At 32.0% G+C, this 21,193-nt stretch overlaps 1 protein-coding gene across 12 annotated transcripts in view; it reads right to left on the bottom strand.

Annotated features, from left to right (window-relative positions):
* The window catches only part of FBXW7 (F-box and WD repeat domain containing 7), a 223,707-nt gene that overhangs the window by 45,530 nt on the left and 156,984 nt on the right, over positions 1–21,193 (bottom strand). Inside the window, exon 1 of one of the 12 annotated variants that reach the window (XM_017669920.3) lies at positions 16,185–17,291. The exons of the other annotated variants lie outside the window; for them this stretch is intronic. Coding sequence (XP_017525409.2) covers positions 16,185–16,331 — 147 coding nt within the window. The 5' untranslated portion in view covers positions 16,332–17,291. Of the gene's footprint in view, positions 1–16,184; positions 17,292–21,193 lie in introns of those variants that run through there. 12 annotated transcript variants of the gene reach the window in all.

The raw sequence follows: 21,193 nt of genomic DNA, 5'->3' as shown, positions 1-21,193 counted from the left end.
GGAGTTTACAGGGTGGTAGGGGAAAAAGATAATGAAACAAAACAAAGCAAAAGTGAAACTGTGGTAAATGCTACAGTGTTAGAAAAGTGCATAGTGTTAAAGCTTTTGACCTAGTCTGGGGATTCAGAAGAAGGCTTCCCTTCACTGAAGGAATGACTAAGCTGTGTTGTGTGTGGTGTCAGGTGGGGGTACCCCAGTGACTGCAGGGCACAGAATAAAGGTACTATGCCAGGTGCAAAATGAGGGTATAGTAGTAGGCAGGGACTAGATTATGAAAGCCCTCATAGACATCATTCTGAATGCAATATTAAAAACAGAATGGAAGTGACAGTAGATGTGGACAGACTATGAGGAAGTTAAGTTACTCTAGACCAGGCAAGAAAAAATGTTGACTTGGGCTTGCTAAGTTTAAGAGATGGATAGAGGTAAATTAGTCAGATACAATTAGGACATACAACTGATAGGATTTGGTGACAGATTGGTCATGGAAAGTAAAAGAGAAAGAATTAGCAAAGACGAGACCAACGTTTTTTACTCAGGCAAATGGATGGAAGAGGAAGATGACAGAGGATACTGGACAAGAGTCAGTGTTTATTTGCTTTTCTTCTCTGGGGTAGGAAGGATCACAAGTTTTATTTTTGGTCACATTTAGTTTGAGGTGTCTTTGAGACACTCAGGTGAGGATATCATGCTCTAACTCGCTCAGGACCTCAGAAGAATAGTCTAGATTGGAGATGAAAACATGGGAATCATTTGTACACAGGCCATCTCCAGTTTCCTTCACAGAGTTTCCTTCACCTCTTCCCCATTCTAAAGCTGTTAATCATAGAGCTTGAACCCAGTACCTTGCCACAGTATGGGTACATTAATCATTTATCTATCTTTCCCATTAGACTGCAAGTTCATTCTTGTACCTCAGCTCCTCACATAGTTCCTGCATTTGGGTATCAATAAATAATATTTATATGAGATACTTAACAATGTAAGACCTACTCTAATCAACAATGACAGAACCAGAGAAATAACTGAAAAATATTAATTTTCAGCATTTGAAAAACTCTTAATTTTCAGAATAAAGAAAGGTGCTGTAGGTGAACAAATCGTTTCATGTATTTAGCATTGTAGGTTATTTGTTAATATTTTATATGTTTATACATATCTGTTTTCCCCTCAGGCCAAAGTAATACATTTTCTATATATTTATCAGTTAGATAATTCAAGTATAAATTAAAATGGAAGGAAATAAAAAGTTTAATATGCAATGAAAGTGCAATTATCTTTGTTATTAAAAGCCAATCTGGTTTAGGATTTCCTGTACCTTTAAAAATGCCCAACAGAATATAAACTTCCACTGTTCAAAGAAATATATAGCTTTAACACAATATATACCATTTCCCACAAATCTCACTTCAAGTAATTCATTTATTCATAGGTATTAACCTAGGAGATAGTGTTTTTGTACCTCCATTTTACTGATAAGAAATCTGAAGTATGAAAGTTTTTGAGAGTTACCTAAAGCGTTATAACTATAACTATAACAAAGCAAAAAGTAACCTTTAGCAATATATATTTTCATCTCTATGAACAGAATAAATAGGTCAAGTTCCATTTCCATTAAAATTAAATTGAATACTGCATATATTACATATAATTGTCTAGCATTATTTTGCTTGACTGCCTTTTATCACCATGTTTCATTGAGACAGGATGTTTCAAGAAACACTACACAATAAAAAGGGTCCAAAAGAATAAAAGCCCACTGAAATACCTTTTAAAAAATTATTGATAGTTATTTCAATTACTACTTCATTCATTTGGTTTTGTGAATATGAAAAATAGGCAAGTAATAATTTTTAGCAATAGATGCATTTGGGGGTATACCATTCACTTCTAACTTTGATGCCAACAGAACATACCTCACCTTAATCTTCAATGTAATCAACACTGTATATATATATATATATATATATATATATATATATATATATATATATACATCTATATATATTTCCAAATATTTAGTTTTTATCTTCTAATAAATATTCTAATATTTATGTATCAAAACTAAAGAATGTTATTAGATTGCTCAAAGCATATACAAGTTTTTAGTCTGGGAATTTTAAGTAAATATATTGAGTGCAAAATACAGTGCAAGCTGAGTGACACTAGCTAGTAGTATCAATGCTTTTTAAATTATATTAAAAAGAAACAAAATATACTAAAATAAAAAGAAATACTGATAAAGAATTTTTTAAAGAGGTGTGGTTGGCCATTTATTACTTTTTTGTATTAGAGTTAATTAATATTCTAAAAAGGTCTACAAAAAGCTGAACAACCTCTCAAGCTCTGAATTCATGGCACTGACCTTAGACTTTCTCAGAATGATTTTTAATGCACTCTGTTATTAGTAAAACCTGTTCAAACACATGCCCCATCTGCCAGCACCCCATCTGCAAGAGAGCTTCTTATTTCTGTAGACAGTACAACTTCTGCTTGCTTCCCTCTCTGCTCTACATACCAGCTGTATGGTAATGAGTATGAGCAGCTGAAAATACTGCATGATAACAAAGCTAATACGAAAATGGCAGAACAACACTCTCTCTCAATGAAGCAGTTGCAGCATGAACACAGCAGATAAGCTAATAAACAGAGGTGGGGTGGATGGGAATTTTGTGTGTATTTGGGGAGGGGTGCTTGTGGGTGTGTGCATGTGTGTGTTAATATGGGGTTCTGCATAATTAAAAAGAAACAACAGCAGTGCAGGGTACCACTGAAAGATCTAAATTTCTTCCTGATTTTGTCAAGACTTGTGTATCAATTCTTTAAATGTTTTAAGTCTCAATTCTCATGTAATAACAATATACCAGGTGCCATTTTGACAAGCTGGTTTTCAAAGATGCTAACAAGTATGTTCTATTTCTTAATTAACTTATTCTGGGGCCTTTAGGGAAAGAAATATTCAGAACTTAAAATCATAATGGAAACTGATAGACATTTTAGCAGTTAAAATAATATGTGAATCAATAAGCTGTTTTTGATTCTTACACAGCAAGTGATTTTTTTTTATTTAATGGTATTTGAGGCCAACACATTTATTATGAATATCTGAGAAACTCTAAAACAAAATACTAAGATGGCACATATTACCTTCCTAATTTAGGAAGACATAATGGGGTTATTTTTTACATAGTGACACTGAACGAATCTACAAAATATTAGAACCAAATCACATCAATTTTTTATGCATAGTATCTTTCCATGGAGATACAGTCACTCAGAAAACTGTAAGAAAAATGACTGTTCAAAATTGTTGCTGTGTATTTTCTTTCACAATCAGAAGAAACTAAAATGAAAAAAATTCAAAACAGTAATCATAAGTAAAAGAAAAAAGTATTATTATATCAGAAGAATTTATTATAATTTTTACCAAGAAATCTAAAAAAGTCTTATGCAGACTTCATAAAGGTCATTAAGTTCTTATTACATGACCATATTTTCAACAGATTATTTTTTTACCCTAACAATGCTATGAAGTAGGTACTACTATTATTACCTACATTTTACAGATGAGGCTTAGTAAGTAGTGGAGCTAAGACCTTAACCTCAAGTCTAACTGACCCTGTCTATCATCTCTACTCTTTACACTCTGCTATTCTGATATAGACTCCACAACAGTGAGGATCTGGATCTGCTTCATTCACTGTTGTACTTCAAATGGCTAAAACAGACCTTAGCTGATAGGAGTTGTTGAACAGATGAAATGAGTTGATATAATAGATGGAAGAGATAATTACTCAGTTGTTTTTCTTTTAGGAGTAAATCACTTTAAGTGAAAAAAAAAGCTACTGTAAATTTTGTGTATGATACCCATAATCATTTTGATGAAAAAATGTTTACCAATTAAGGAATTTTAAAATAAGACTGCTTAGTAATTTAGGTTTTGTTCACATGTCAGGTTGAAAAGTTAAAGCTTTATTTTTTTAAAATTCTCCAAATAAAACGTTCATTTTGAAAAGCTGGTACAGAAAGAATAAAAGCAAAATTGCACTGATTTTAGTATTTTATGTATTTTGTGACTCCACTTGTCCTATTTCTTTCTTAACTGTAAAAATGCATTTTCCCTGTTAACTAGCTTTAACATTCTTTGACTTCAAATATAAATCAAGGCCATAAGCTTCCAAAATACAAAATATTTTGTATAATATATAAGAACCTAAATTGAAAGAATAGTTACAACTTAATGATACAGTACTTATCACCCTTTAGAAAGACATGCTTTTGCATTTTTTCAGAGAGGAGTAAACTTTTAACAACACTTACAAACCTAAAAAAAAAAACCACAAATCCAGAGAAGATTTACAAAAATAGTACTACACTGCCCCTACATGTTCAAACTAGTAGCAACAATGACATTTAAAAAATTTGAAGTGATAATGCAGAAATTTTGGTGGATTATTGAGAAGCTGTTTAAGCTTTAATGGTTCCCAGGTGACATACATGAAACTAACCACACATAAAAATGTAATTAAACATAGGAATAACACACAAGTATCAATTTTCATTTTCAATACTAGCAAGAACAAATGTAAAATAAGATAATTTCATCCAACATTATCATATATATTTTTTTCTCTCAAAACACATTACATGAAGATATCATAAAATAACCATAAACAAATGGCTAACTAACCATGTGCTTTGGGGGTTAATATTAATGTATTAATGTTTGAGAAATGTTTACTCTTGGTTGTTTCCCTCCAGACTTAAGTAAACATTAATAAGGTTTATAAATACATGTAAACACATACAGAAACACTACCAATGTCACATGACAAACACTTATTAATCTACCATCAGATTTACTTTAAAAAAATCTAATTATTTTAGCTTTCACATGTTAGGAATAAATCACTATATATGCAAATAAACAGATGTACTACATGAATGGGTACTTGTAAAAGAACTGAATTGTAACTCCTAACATTTGGAATATTAATGGCTTTACCACAAATGATAGTCCTTTCTGCAATTACTTCTATAGTAACATTTATATCACATTAAAACAATCTTAATTATATCTATCATTGTATCTACCATAATTTATATCTACCATTATTTAACCAGTTATATGTGAGACACACATTAATTTATGCAACTTTCCACAAGAGAGGGATAATGCCAAGAACATTAATTCTGACCCAGAAACAATCCAGAAAGAAATCACTATGGTGAGTTTGGTAGGGTATTAAGAACTACAATTTTCTTGCAAGAACATGAAAAATAGAATGAGATGGAATTATATTTAATCTCTCAGAGCCTCAAAATAATATTCTGTACTGGACACTATCTAATAGTATTTGAAAATCAGTAGATTATACATCATACCAAACATAATCCTATCAAGTCAGGTAAAGAGTATATCCATGTATGTATGCACATGTATGTAGGTATCTATATACACATATGGAGAAACTATAACACAAATTATCACCTGTTGATTTAGAAATGCAAAGTATGAAACTGAATAAAGGAGTCTGCTGACCTGATGTACACTGGAACAGATCAAACATGCTATCCTTAACAAGGCAGAATCCTCAGGGTCAATAAAATGTTATCACTACATAAAAGGCAGGATTTTTTTCTGCTCTGTTCATGAATGTATCTCAAGTGCCTAGAACTGTATCTGGCAATTAGCAGATGCTTATTTGTTGAATGAATTAACAAGTCCATTTCCTCTGATGTTGATACGTGACCATAGAATAGGGATAATGAGGTAAGTCAGAGAGAGAAAAGCATCTGTAGCCTCCTTAAGGGAAAATCTCTGCTTTATTCATCTTTTTTATACTGGCAACACATACAGGGAGTTTGCTTAATACATATTAGCATAATTAAAATTAATTTAGTGCTGTTAATTTCCCATGGAAATACCAGGAGAAGAAAAAATGTGATCCGGGTTCTCATCCCTCATTTAAAGTATAAATCTGCTAGCACAAGTTGCACTTAATCACTGAAGAAAAATAATAAACTCCAAATTAATGCTACGTTATATGGAGCTACCTATAACTAGGTTAATAAAATCTAGGTATTTATATTCTGTATCTTATAAAGCATGTCAATATGCATATACTCAGAGACTTAAGGCTTAGACTACTTTAACACTTCAAAGTGTATTCAACTTTTATAAGTGGGTGATAGCTGTCAAACTCAAAGGTCTGTAGAGTTAGTTCCACAATTTTGGAGAAAACTGTGTTCCTGGCTTCAGAATGTTTTGAAGCTTTAAGAGGTAATAGGGTGCATATATGTACCAGAACACTTCCCTTACATTACATGTTAGTATTTCTGCAGCAAAATATATGAAAATTCAGATAAATAATAAAAGGACTGTCTTCTGTTAGAGCTAGGTTTTAGTTTTCAGTTTGTTGGATTTCTGGTCCACAGACAAGGGACTATGGATTTATTTCATATTTTACCTTGCCAGAAGCTCAGTACCAAGCAAGTTTAGTTTTAGCATATTTTTCTTCTGTCTCTCATACTACAAGTTTTAATATTAAGATAGTTTCTGTAAAATATTAGTAGTTTGTAACCTACAAATTTAACAACACTTGCCTTGTGTTGTTAAAATTACTAAACTATTTGTATAGATTGTTACCTAGCAACATAAGGGATAACAATTCATGGCATTTATTTCTATTATGTAGTTGTAGATTTATAAATCATGTTACAATTTGCTTTGCATTCATATCTGACAATTGAGGCACAACCTAGTACTAAGAGATAAGCTGATGACAAAAAAAATCTAGAAAGTAATGTTATCAATAATTAGATATCAAGGCCATCATAAATTGTGGAGACAAAGTGAGAATTACATATTTAAAAATTCAGGATTACATAGTGGAAGCTAACCCTTAAACATCTGGACACTAAGGATTGTTTACTCAATAAAACCTCACCCAGGTTAGCAGTCCACAGTATTCATGAGGGAGCCAGTCACCCAAGTTAGAATCTCAGCTACATCACTTACTAGCTCTAGGGCAAGTTATATAACCTTCCTATGCCTCAAGATTCCTCATCTGAAATAGGGATGAGGGATAATATAATAGGGATAATATAGGGATAAAATAGGGATAATATAATACAATCTATTTCACAAGGTTACTTTAAGGATTAAATGAGTTTATACGTGTAAAGAACTTAGAATAGTGCCTCCCCTGGATCCCAAGTTGGACTCTATACCATTACCCTGTTTTAATTGTCATCAGAACATTAGCATTAACAGTTACTTTCTTGTTTCCCTAAATAAGAATATTAGCTCCATAAGGGCATGGCCTTTGTCTATCCTGTTCATTGTAATACTCACAGGTTCTAGAAAATGTTCCCAATTCCATTCAAAGTGTTCAATACATATTTTTTGACTGATGTTAACAAATGTCAAGATATAAAGGAATCATTTGCAGCAGTATAATTAATGTGGAAAAACAAGATGTGCACCCAAGCAATAATACAAGTTCCTTCTATCACTTCTCTGATCATCTGCTTAGCAAACATCTTTCATGTTTCAATTCAGTTTACTGTGAAGACTTCCCTGGGTCATTTGCATCAAGACTTGGGTGACCCTCTCATGCTCCCAAAGCACTTTGTACATGGGTCCATTTAAGCAACTACCCTTTGTACTATAAAGGTTTCTTTATGGTGTTACCACCAGACTATAAGATGCTTAAAGGATTGTGATTTTTCACTTTTGCATATACACAGGCAGAGGGGATGAAGAATCATTACCTTTCTGTACTGTACTAGCCAATGCTTTGCACAGTACAGAAAATAAGACTGCAAGAAAATTTATAATTTATATTGTTTACTCATATTTATGCATGATGCATGAAACATTCTCAAGAAAAAGATTCACAGGATCTAAAATAGAATGGTCTGATATGTGGTAATAATTAATTCCTTTATTGGTAAGTAGTAGACAGACAATAAAGGATATCAGATGATCTGAAAATGCTCATTTTTTTCCAAGTTTCAATGGAATATATGTGTGAGGAAAAAACCTTAGGAAGTCAACATTTTAGTTCCACTTAAAAAGAAAAAATCAGGTACCCTATTAACATCTCTCTCCAAACTTGCTCACACCATCACCCTATCACCCTGTTCTTCCTTCTCTCCAAAGTGCTGCAATCGTTTCTCTGTATTTCAGCATTTCTGACATTTTTGAGCTACTGTAGACTCTCAAAAGAACTATCTAAATGACTTTACCCTACATTTGCTTCCCCTCCATTTTCAAAATGGTAAGTAGTAATTACTTTTAAAATTAAGTGTCAAACTGTATCTGAGTTTAGTTAAATTTAGAAAATGAAATATTCAAAATCACAGCTGCACAGGCATTTAAAAACATTTAGTAAACAAAAACATGCCATATTCTTACATTATAAAAACTCCTTAAAGAATTTTCCAAGTTTAACACATACTTCAAAGAACTGGTCACACAAATATTTATACTAACATTCTCCTGCATATCGCCAGGGGCATAAAAAGATATTAAAGATAATTTCTGAACTCTAAGAGTTTATAGCCTAATTGAGGAGACAAGACAACTAACTATATGGAGCTGTCCAATAACACCACTAAGCAGAATATATATATGCCTAAGGGCCAAAGGTAATGGCAACAATGGGTAAAGACAATGGTATATACAAGCAGTGCTAGAAGGAAGATTCCAATCAGAGGTAATCTAGATTGAGGTCACGAAAAGGATCTGGAGAGACAGAGGCACAAATGTAACTAGTGGACACTGAACAGAGTAGTATAAGGGAGAGAAGGAAGATACTATTTTTTTAAAGGTTTTGGATTTCTGTATGCTAAGAAAATATCCACCTATTTCTAAGAGTTCCATGAAATGGATGTTGAGTTTCATGAAATGCCTTTCAGGCATCAAGACATTTTAGAAGAGCACACTTGCTACAATTACTTCATATGTGAATTAATCATGGTTAGACTAGAATCAAAAAAAAAGAAAAAACAAGCCTGAATTTGGGCTAAAGGAAAAGCTCTATCAGAAATGTAAGACTATTAGTGCTATAAGAAACAGGCAAGTATTCCTGGCAGCTGCTCTTGCTAGCATGAGAAGTACTCCTGTAGTAGAGATTATTAATAGCAATTACTTAGGGACAGGCTGTCATTTACACTGTGAAAATATCACACTAAAATTTAGAAATGTAGAAGTAGAAACTAACATGACAAATAAAAATTGAGATAGCCCTAAAAGTTGAAGTAAAAATGTGTTAAATGACAAATAATAAAACTATATATATCAATTGTATAGATAAAAACAGATTATAGTTTAAAAACTACAGTAGTAGTAGAAGAAAATTACAGTTGAAAATAATATACATGACAGGCTTATGGCATATATTATTTTCCAGAAAGAATTTTTAAAAATCACCATAAGCAACAATTTCTTCATCTATTCACATAATGTTTCTCACGAAGTTTTAAGTGTAACCATAAATCATTACTTTCTCAACAAAAAAAAGTCCCATGATAGAAAATCTAGAATAATAAACATGGAAATACAATGACATAGTATTAACTATGCAAAATCCAGAAAACTTTGTCAGGGTAGGGATAGATTTGCTTGGAAGATGACTTCTTTGTCTTTAAAGAACATTAGAGGTCCCTCATGCTTTTTTTTTTAATTAGTATAATCTTTCTGGAAAACAATTTAGCAGTACTAATCAAGAATGTAAAAAATGTACCTCTTGACCTAGTAATTCTACTAGAATTTGTATACAGAGATATTAAAGATTTATGTACAAAAAAGCTTTTGGATCAGGTCTCTGATCAACTCAACAGCAGTAAGGAATTTGGCTGATTACATACTTCTGAATAACTACAACCATGGGGAACCACCGGCAATACATTAGAATTGGACTGAAGTGCAAACTTCATTAAAACATGATTTACTTAAAATTGTTATTGTGGTTATTTCTGAGCAGTGGAATTAGTGATAATTTAGGAAATTGTAAAGAAAAATATTTTTTGTAAATTTTACAACTTGAGCATGTCTTATTTTATATGTAAAGCATATTAATTATTGGAAATACAATTTCCATTTGTATTAGAAAATAAAAATTCCCTATATCACCATTCAACTCAGAGAATTCTGGGATTATTAAATTATTAAATTCAAAAGGGTACTAAATCACAAACTTGCTTTATCAACACACAGCTTATCACAGTCTACCCTTTCAGTACATACAAAATCTTCATAAAAATGAAAATCTCATTATAGAGTAAATAGATGTTTTCTGAAAAGGCAATTTGAAAACAACTATTTGATAAAACTGGAAGGACCACTGATGAAAAGGTACCAATGGACTCATCAACAGTCATTTAAAGGAGAACAGATTAAAATTCTATACAGCTTTAACAAACTGAAGATTATACATACAAAAACAACCAATATGATTGTCTGAATGAGATTAAAATTTTCAATGTAGGTTTGCTATTATCATCAATAACTCAACAATGAAGAAAAAACTTGAACCCAAAAGAGTAATGAAGCTAAGAGAAGTATAATGCTGTTTTTAATTTTCATCATCACTGTCAAAAGTACTAATTGAACAAACTGATGAAAATGTTACCACACTGTAGTTTGAGGGCAGTTAATCTGTCAGCATCCTGTTCTCAGGTGTTGCCTGCCAAACACAGACCCTGAAGTAAGACAAAGACTTCCTCTTTGACCACTCTAGTCAGGCTCCCCTACAGTCTTTTTCATGAGGCCCTTTCTTTGGGCATGTTCTCAAGAGTCGAATTTTAGCAAGAATCCTGCGAAAGCACTGACAACACTGCTGACTAAAGAATCAGGGTAGAGCTGCTGGTGGGGAACAAATGGGGGAAGTGTGGGATAAGAATTCTGCACCCTTTTTATCTGATCACCCTCAGTATCTGATCATCCTCCCTCTGTTCTTCATGCTCCATCATGTCCCAGGTGATGTCTGACCACCTTGGTAAAATCAGAATCCCTCCTTTACAACTTAAGTTTCCTCTAAATAATTTTCCACCCATTGATCCCCACACTGCTCCTTGGCTATAAGGTCTCAGTGTTCTCTGTTGTAGTCACAGTTGGGCCCAATCTCTCCCCTCTACTAGAAAACCCCCTTGAAGTGGTCCTTATACCTATCACAATAGCCTCCCTGAATAAAGTCTTACTGTTGAGCAAATGTCATGAATAATTTTTTCTTCAAAAGTATCACCCTCAGCCTATACACAGAAAACAGACGAACATGCATACTGTTTGAAACATTTGTTTTCATGACTATACTTATTTCATAATGTGGGATAATTCTGTAAGTGAAACATCGTATGAGATGAAACAAAATCCTTAATTTATAAATGGACTATGCTACCAAGTTATTTGTGGGTCAACGTTATTTTCTCATAGAAACAATGTCAACAGTGATAGGCCCCCATGCTTACCCTCCAAACAATAGTACAGTTAACTCTAGAACAATACAGCTTTCAATTGTGTGGGTCCACTTATATGCAGATTGTTTTCAATAAATATATTGGAAAAATGTTTGGAGATATGTGACAACTTACATTTCTTTTCCCCAGCTTCCTTTACTGTAAGAATACAGTATAAAATATACAAAATATTTGTTAATCGACTGTTTTTGTTATTGGTTAGGCTTCTGGTCAAGAGCAGGCTGCCAGCAACTAAGGATTTGGGGAGTCACAAGTTACATGTGGATTTTGACTGCACAGGCTTTGGGCATCCCTAAACCCATGCTGTCCAAGGGTCAACTGTAGTTGAAAAATACTAAGTTGACATGATAAAAAAAAGGTACACAGAGAAGGAATACTACTACCTGCAGCATGAGAGAGTCCTGGGGTTAACACTACCTTTACTATCTACCAGGAAAACTGGGGGGAGTTTACTTGAGCATCAGGTTTTTAGTCTACTGAATAGAGATAATACCTAACTTAAAGTTCTTAACATTTAAGACATTTAAAGATTAAATGAGTCAAAATATACAAAATAGTTGGGACAGTGCTAAGAATACATAGGTTCTTTAAAAATGATAGCAAACATTAATATTATACTAATATTGTACATTAAGAAGGGCAATAGTAAGTGGTATGTTAAAATTCTAGTGATTAGTCACACACTTTTTTCATGTAACTACAAAAGAATTAGAAAAAATGTTAAAGAAATTTTACCAATGAGCTATAACTTATAGATAGGCAGTAAAATGAATGCACAAGACTTACTGTAGTACTGCTATAAGTAACAACATATATTTCACTGTTTAATAAAAAAGAGGTTTTATTAAAATACAGTCATGTTCATTTGCCCATTTGTTTAAGTGTCGTCTGAAGCTACTTTCCTTCTACTATGGCAGAGCTGAGCAGTTCTAACAGTGACTACATGGTCCACAAAGCCTAAAATATTCACTGGCCCTTTGCACAAAAAGTTTGTAACCTAATTTAAGCTAATCCTCAATGACAACAATACATGGCAGTGATATTAATATTTTGTCAAATGACACAAATACTCTCTATTTTCATTAGAAAATTATATTAAATGTGGTATTTTGAATATCACAATAGCCTCCCTGAATAAAGTCTTACTGTTGAGCAAATGTCATGAATAATTTTTTCTTCAAAAGTATCACCCTCAGCCTATACACAGAAAACAGACGAACATGCATACTGTTTGAATCATTTGTTTTCATGACTATACTTATTTCATAATGTATAATAATTTCATAATTAATATAATTTCATTATATTAAATGTGGTATTTTGAATAAAAATGTGGTATTTTAAATAGGTCAACACTGTTTTGAACTATCAGAAATTCCAATCATATATTTCAATGTTGCCTGAATTCTTGGGTTGCAGATGAACAAGTTCTTATCCCACATTGCCCCCCATTTGTTCCCCACCAGCAGCTCTACTCCGATTCTTTAGTCAACAGTATTGACATTGCTTATACTATACAATCATGGTGCAAACCCAAGAATATGTAAGGCACTCTAAGGCAGTATTTGTCTATAAACAATAAGATATATCGTTTGTCAATCAGATGTCTTTAAAAAGTCCTCTAAAACCTACAATGGCATATCATTTGGAAATTTCTACCAAAATAACACTGAAGAATAACTTCAAAAGAATATTCTAAGTGCTTGAGAGTCTCCAAACAAAAACAAAATAAGAAATAAGATTTAATCATTGAAGTACATTTTCTTTCAACATACTATTAAGACATCATTGTATCTCTTATTACTAAAAAGTATGCTGCCAGATAAGCTATGAAATTCCATCAAGAGGTATCCTTATATTATATGTTTAAGATGTAAAAAATAATGCATCTTAGGACTTAAAAAATACAGAAATACCATATTTAAGCATTCTGATTTCAAAGAAAAATAATTCTCCAGTGATTTTATAGATTAAGTTTTTCCTATAAAATTTCTCTTCCTCTAACAATCAGCTCTTTCAGAATAAAAAGTTATATACTTAAGTAGTAGTTTCAGATTTTCCTGAGAAAAGACTTATCTACAGGACTTTTTAAAAAATAGACAGATCCCTGAACCTTAATCCAGATTTTGACATAAGACTATTCAAAAGTGGGGAACCCAGGATTCTGTATTTTCAAAAGTATTCCAGGTAACACTTACGGTCAAGGAAGTCTGAGCAAATATAAATAAATTATGAGGACCTTAATACTGAAACATTTTGATTTAAAGTAACTGGTTAATAGCTTGATTGCTATTTATCTACTATTGTTAGTATTAAGTCCAAAGTATCTCTGATGAGAGGCTAGAATCATTTATATAATAATAAATTAAACTGCCAGTACTAATATTATTCTTAATAATGAGGTAAATAAATTTCCTGAAAACATTTCAAGAGATACAAATTGAAGTAGTACTTATGACAACTATTTTAAAGGATTTTTCACAATTTTCAATTGTAGTACAAATATTAAGTGGATCAACATCTATGATGGAGGAAGGACAATATCATGTTTTTCAAAATTTTCAAGTTTTAATAGGTCAAATGCTAATAGTATTATGAGAGGTACCTCACATTAGCTTACTACTTGGAAGAAAAAAACCTAAAAAATATAAAAGTCTATCTACTCTGTGAACTTTGCTGTCAGTGTATAACAATGTGCTTGAAAGGAGCTAACTGTACCTAATGTAAAAGATATACTGGATATTAGACACAAAATATAATTACATATCACATGAAAAATCTATTTCACCTTTAAGGTAAACACATTTCAAAAATTACTAAGGGAAAGCTAGTAAATTAAATACAAAGGGCATAGGAATCAATTTAAAGCTATCTAAATTAATCAGCTGCAAAAAGGGGGGAGGATATAATTACACTATCCCTCTAATATTTCTAGTAGTCAGAGTCAATGAGTTATGCAATAATAAATTACTGACAAGCAGGCAGTCTAAAACTGAATGTGTTTAACTATCTTCCAAAAACTTTTCTACTATGAATTTAATTTCTCAAATAGTCCTCCTCTGTTATTACAGATGCACAGCTATAATTTAACTTAACATAGTAACCTAGAAAAGTCAAATTGAATAGTGACTCTAGGAAGCCCAAGTTCTATTAATTTTTCTTACAAAATATGCTTCCAAGCTTTTCAAATTTCATACATACATGTTAGAAACAAAGGGAGAAAACATACTTTGTGACCCAGTGAAGTAACCTCCCATATACTGTATTTAAGTTTATTAGAAATATTCAACAACAAAGAACAAAATTATCTTGATTGTTGATAACTTGACCCTTTGATTTAAAAAAACTACACTTCTTTTCTCAATTAAAAGAATTTACTTACATTGGTATTTTCTCTTACAGAATTATTAAAATGATAAATCAGTTAATTAATGACTCAAAAGCTATTAGAGGCCTCTTTGTAAATGCTTAAATCAGAGCAATGACTTCATTCAGAAGTTAAAAAGTGACAAAGTGAAAAAAGAAAGAAACACTTTCTGAAATGATAGTAAAGTAGAAAGTAAAAGGGTGATGGAGATATTTGTAGTCCATTTTCAGTGTTTGAATTTTATTACTCTTAAACTTCACTCAAAATGTTTTTCAACATGGCTACCACTTGTTTGGAGTACAAGTGGAAAATACTCAAAAAGAGCCAAGATAATTAGAAAATATTTTTCCACAAAGGTTATTTAAGTCCCAGCAAACAGAAGATTATATCTTTACTAAGAGGGAAAAATATTTTTCAGGTGGTATGAGTGCTTGTTTGACAGAATGTTTCCCTTTCAGTTAAGAAAAAATAAAACAGGGTAAAAAAGGGACTAAAACACTATTAGCAGTGATACATGCAAATATTTATTCTCAGAATTTTTTTTATTGCTGCTATTTAATGTGTTCAGGATCATAAACATATTTTAGATCTAAAAATATATCACTCCAGTTAATAATTCAAAATGGTAATACCAAGTAACTCAGAAAATACAATAAAACTGCTAATATTAACAGGGGAGACGACCCAACAGATCATAACTTGAAAAACATCCAATATATCATAACTTCATTGTAAGTTAACACAAGCTCTGCAAAAATGTTTGGTAGTTCAGGACTGTCTATATATAAACTGTATCGTAACCGCCACACAATAGCATGCTATTTTTATTTTATAACAGCAAAAAGCAATGTCCCTATTTCATCAAGTTTGATAATAAGAAACAGAAATTTAAAAATACAGCTTAAAGAACCAAACAAATCTTAGGAATTTGGAACACTCTAAAAAAAGGGCTAAATGCTGTAATTCCCATGTGTAAGGAGAACACTATCAGCTTCCTTTCCAACAAAATATGAAACACAAATTTTGGGTTTTAGTATTTGCCAACATTATTTCAAAACATAACTTTTTTACATTTATCAATTTTAAATAAATTTAGAGGATTCTAATATCATGAAAAATAAATGAGACAGTAAGGTGGATGGGATAACCTTGCCCTCTAGGCTCTCTATCATATTATTAAAAGAATCACTTATGTAAGTTTTCACTGACTACATAATGCTCTGCTAGTTTTAGCTATAAATATCAATGGAAATTTGAAGCATTTCTTCACTGAGAGAGGCAGAAGTATTTCTCGTAAATAAATATTCCTGTTTTTCAAATGTGAGAGACTTACCCGTCTTCGACAAAAGGGGAGGCCTTGGGCAATGATACTAATGCTAAATATCTTCATCACAGTTTGATGTGGTAGAGGCTCTTTTGCATTTTTAAGATCAACAGGAACCAAGCCATGGTTTAGAGTAGCTTTCCCAAGTTTAGACATTTTAAAACTTCTCCTGGCTGATCAATACTCTCTACATGTAATAAAGGCACATTACTAAAAACTCTAACCATCAAATTAAAATACAATTTTCTAATTAAAAAAATTAAAGACTGAGAACCAAAGGCCTGCTGCTTTTGTCTTTCAACCTTCTCCTACCAAATGTCCTGACCTGTCTGAAGCTTGGTGAAGTGCAAACCATCCTAGAATAGCCAGGAATTATAAACTACTGAAGTGAAAGCTCCTGCTCCTGCCAGTCAAACAGCTGGTGAACGTCCCATACAAAGTCAGTAATGCAAATACAACCAAAGCAGGCTATGCTTGTGAGGTCCCTTTGAAAACTTCTCCAACTATTAACCTAGGTATCCCTACAAAGTGAAAGTAAGGTTTTCTTTACAAAAAAAAAATAAACATTGTGTTTTCTCTTAAATATTTTATTCAGTCTTCCTTATCCAAATATCAGCATTAATATTTTTGTAATGTTTTGAATTGTGCTCCAAATTTAAGGAGAGTATACATGTTCAAAAAAATGAATAGATACATTTATTCTATCTTAGATATAGTCTGAAGGAGCATTATATTTTCTAATGTTCATCTTAAGCATGCTCCTCTTTCCTTTTCCATGCATACCATTCTTTATCTCATCATTAAATCGACTCCCTCTCTCTATAGCTATTAATATGCACTTCAGATTAGTTTTACCAGTGGACATTTTAGTTTTTGCAAATTTCAGTTCAATCTCTATAATTCTGAAGAAGTCAGTGATTCTACTTGAAAGCATAACAATCATGTGTTGATTAAAGATATTTTAAAAATGTCAAGTATTTATAAATATAATGTGCAATGGGAAGTTATCATGGTAAAGTAATAACTACCCAATACATTGCAAATTCTTAGCGACTAATTTCTCCAACATACCACAGTCAGATAAATCTTAAAACACAGAGAGGAAATGTGGTGCACAATCTACTTCTAGGAACTTTCAGTGGTTCCTCAATGTCTAAAGATAAAGTTTAGAGATGAAGACTCTCCTCAAAGTAGCCATAAACTAATCTTTCCAGCATTATCTCAAGTATTTCTCTCAATTAACCACTTAAGCTAATGTTAAATAATCTTTATACCACATTTCATATTCAAATCCATGAACTAGACTGTTACACAATGATAAGAAAACAGGCAGAATGTGAGAATCAGTAGGTAAGGAGTTTTAATAGATGGTAGATAACAGATGTGAACTATCCATTCACAATGCTCAGTTAGCCAAGTTGTTCTCTCCTTCCATTCTATTTTCTTCTTCCAACAGCCAGTCATCACACTTATCTCTTTTTCCAACAGCTTTTATGGATCCTTACAGCAGGAATTCAGAATGTGATATGGAGAGAATTAGAAAAAAGAATGTCAGAAATGGGTGATTTCTGACTTTGGAGAGATCTGCTTTACGAAAGTGAGCTGCTGGGAAGTCAATACATCCATAAGAAATATTCCCAGTCCTACCATGATGCTACTTTCTTAAAGTACATTTTTGTCTTATACTACAATTTAAATGTAGTTAAATACAAACCTTAAGAGAGGTGAAACTTTTAGTTACACAAAAGTAAAAAACTGAATTTCTCCACAGAAGATATACAAATGAACAATAAACATATGTTAAGATGTTCAATATCCTAATTATTAGGAAAATGCTAATCAAAACCAGAATGAACCACCACTGCATACTGATTAGGATGGCTATTATTTAAAAACACACACATACATACTCACACACACAGAGCACAAGGGTTGGCGAGGATGTGGGGAAATGAGAATATTTGGACATCACTGGTGGGAATGTAAAATGGAAGTAACTCCTGTGGAAAATGGTATAGCAGTTCCTCAAAAAATTACCATATGATCCAGCAATTCCATTTTGGGATATGCACCCAGAAGAATCAAAAGCAGGGACCCAAACAGATATTTGTACACCCATGTTCACAGCAGCATTATTCACAATAGCCAAGAGGTAGAAGTAATCCAAATAACCTTGATGGATGAATGGATTAAAAATGTGGTAAATACATACAGGAGAATATTATTCAGCCTTAAAAAAGAGGGAAATTCTGACACATGCTATAACATGGATGAACCTTGAAGAGAGAACACAAAATAACTTAGGTCAAAAAAGGACAAATATTCTTTGATTATACTTATATAAAGTACCTAGACTAGTTAAATTCACAGAGACAGAAAGTAGAATGGTGGGTGGGAAAGGGGGAGAAAGGAATGAGGAATTAGTGTTTAATGGGTACAGTTTCAGTTGAAAGAAATTTAAAAATTCTGGAGATGGATAGTGGTGATAGTTGCACAATACTGTAGTCTTACTTAATGCCACTGAACAATGCCACTTAAACATAGTTAAAATGGTAAATATATTACAGATATTGAACCACAATAAAAAATTGTTATAATAGAAAAGTAAGTGACTAAGAATAGAATCCTCACCAAAAAACACCAACAGAGATTTTACAGATAGAAGAGAGGGTCCTGGAAACCTTTAAGTTGATATGGTAGAAAAAAGGTGAGATAAATTTAAGATAACCATGTGTACAACCCCAATAAACAATTACTATCTTGCAGAATGGATGTCTCTAGCCTCATTCTAGTCTCAGCGTCTCTTCTGATGCTCTCTTTACTTCTTAACACAAAACTTTTTTTGTGTAACATAATCTTCAGTCATATAGTGTCTTCCTTTCGTTAGAAAAATCTCTTTAAATTGCTCCCATACATGCCCCATCTCCAAGATACTATCATTGTCTACTTTGTTAATATTACATATAGTTTTATGTAGGTTGACATTCTTTATTCTCAAAAAAATCCATTTCAAAGTGTTATCTTTAAAGTCAGTTGGTTAATTAACCCCCCTCAAAGGCCCTTTCTCTGAACAACATAGAAGACAGAATTTAAACTATGGTTATTTTAATGCAGAAAAATTGTAAGAGTGTACTACATTCCCCAAATTTAACATATTAATCCTGCATAGAAAAATGAATCAAAAAGATCAACCCCAAATTTAACCTTCACTTAATCTATTAGTTAATAGAGAGAATATAATGAAAATTATAATTTTTCACTTTTAGAAGTCCTCAAAAAACTTTATAGTCACATGTATTTATCTGCAGATACAAATAAGGAAGATATAAAGGCTCTTTAATATCCTTGGAGGCTGATCCTAAGGGGGAAAAAAACTGGAATTGAAAAGAATACGGACTAGGAAAATTAAAACTAAAATCAACAGTGTTCATTCTCCTGCTTATAAGAGGGCAGGAATTGTTACAAAGTAAAGGTAGTTTTTCATTTTCAAGAAATTATTTACTATAATAAAAGGAGTAAAAATTAAGGCTGTTTGTATATCAAGCATTGTGTTTCACCCTAGATACCAAGTTTCGTGAACACAGAGTAACATTCTAAATCAACTCATTTTTCTAGTCAGTGAATAGCTGCCCTCAACAGGACAGTACAGAGCACTGCAACCCTAATACAAACAAATACTAAATCCAGTTGTATGTCTACAACATATTTTTGTAAAAAAAAGATATCAGTGATTGAACAAAGTGAGCATTAATTTCTAAATGTGTATACTACCAAGTTTCATCTTTTTTTGGAGGACTCAAGTTAATAGTACTTCTAAAGCAAGATCTCAATTAGCATGAGAAATTCAATCCCAAATCTTCAAATAGGGAAGAAAACCCTAGTCAATGAGGGAAATCATAGACAATGCAGAGGAGAATCCCAGTTGTTAATACCTTAAAATGCAGCTAGTTCTATGTGTTCAAGAAAAAGGAAGGCTTAGTTTCAATTATACTTTTAAAAACATTTAAGATACTAATAACTATTAAACACCCTATCAAACTGAGACTGTTCAAAACAGACAAGTTCTTTTTGAGATAATACCAAGTATTAAGGGGATATAATATAGCAGGAAGGAGAATCAACGCCACAGCCAAATTGCCTTAGTCTAATGCCTGGTTCTACCACTTAAATTAATACCTACATTTCAATTTTAAAAGTCACTAGGAAAACCAAGAGGACAGTCTAAAATCTACCTGTAATAACTTTGGAATAGAATATTTTAAAACATAACCCATCTATAAGTTTTAGAAAGAGTTCCATAATTTTGTCAAAATATTTACCTAACAGTGAAGATTCCAGAAATCACTGACTATCCATTCAAGAAGAACTCAATGTTGGGGAACTTGTAAAGAGAAAATCTATATTTAAGGTATTTTGCCCATTTACCACTTTCTGATTTCTTTCTTCTAAAAGTTTGCATTGCTCAAAGATGATTGCATATAAATGCTACATGTAACAAAATATTACCAATGTGGTATATCTAAAATGTATTACAGTCCAATATACTCCAGTTCCCTTATAACAACAAAAAGATTTACAGTAGTTTATTTTAGATTTTGACATTTTCTTTCATTATTATGCAGAAGGCTAGCATACAAGCAGCATAAACATTTTCCATTTTTCATAAACTATTCTTGAATTAGCTAAATCACTTGAAAGATACAAGTTTACCTACAAGTACAAATGACTTTGTACCAAGAGTTTTCAAAATCTCATATCAAAAACTTTTGAGGACAGTATTACCATATGCTTTTTTAAATTCAATGTTATTAATTGCTTCTGTGAAATTAAGCAACAAGTGACTTACTCTTTTCTAGAAATAGAAAAAGAATTCCAGATGCTAAAAACTGTAACCCTACTAATGTGAAATAAATCAGAATCAATATCCTTTTGGGATGAGAATATGGTATTATAAGGCATACTCATTTATTCAGGGATATAAAGTTAAGACAGATTACTCTTTGTATGTAAGTCACTGT

This window comes from Manis javanica, chromosome 3, assembly GCF_040802235.1.
Source record: "Manis javanica isolate MJ-LG chromosome 3, MJ_LKY, whole genome shotgun sequence".
Classification (NCBI taxonomy): Eukaryota; Metazoa; Chordata; class Mammalia; order Pholidota; family Manidae; genus Manis; species Manis javanica.
This window is presented reverse-complemented; position numbering and strand designations above follow the sequence as displayed.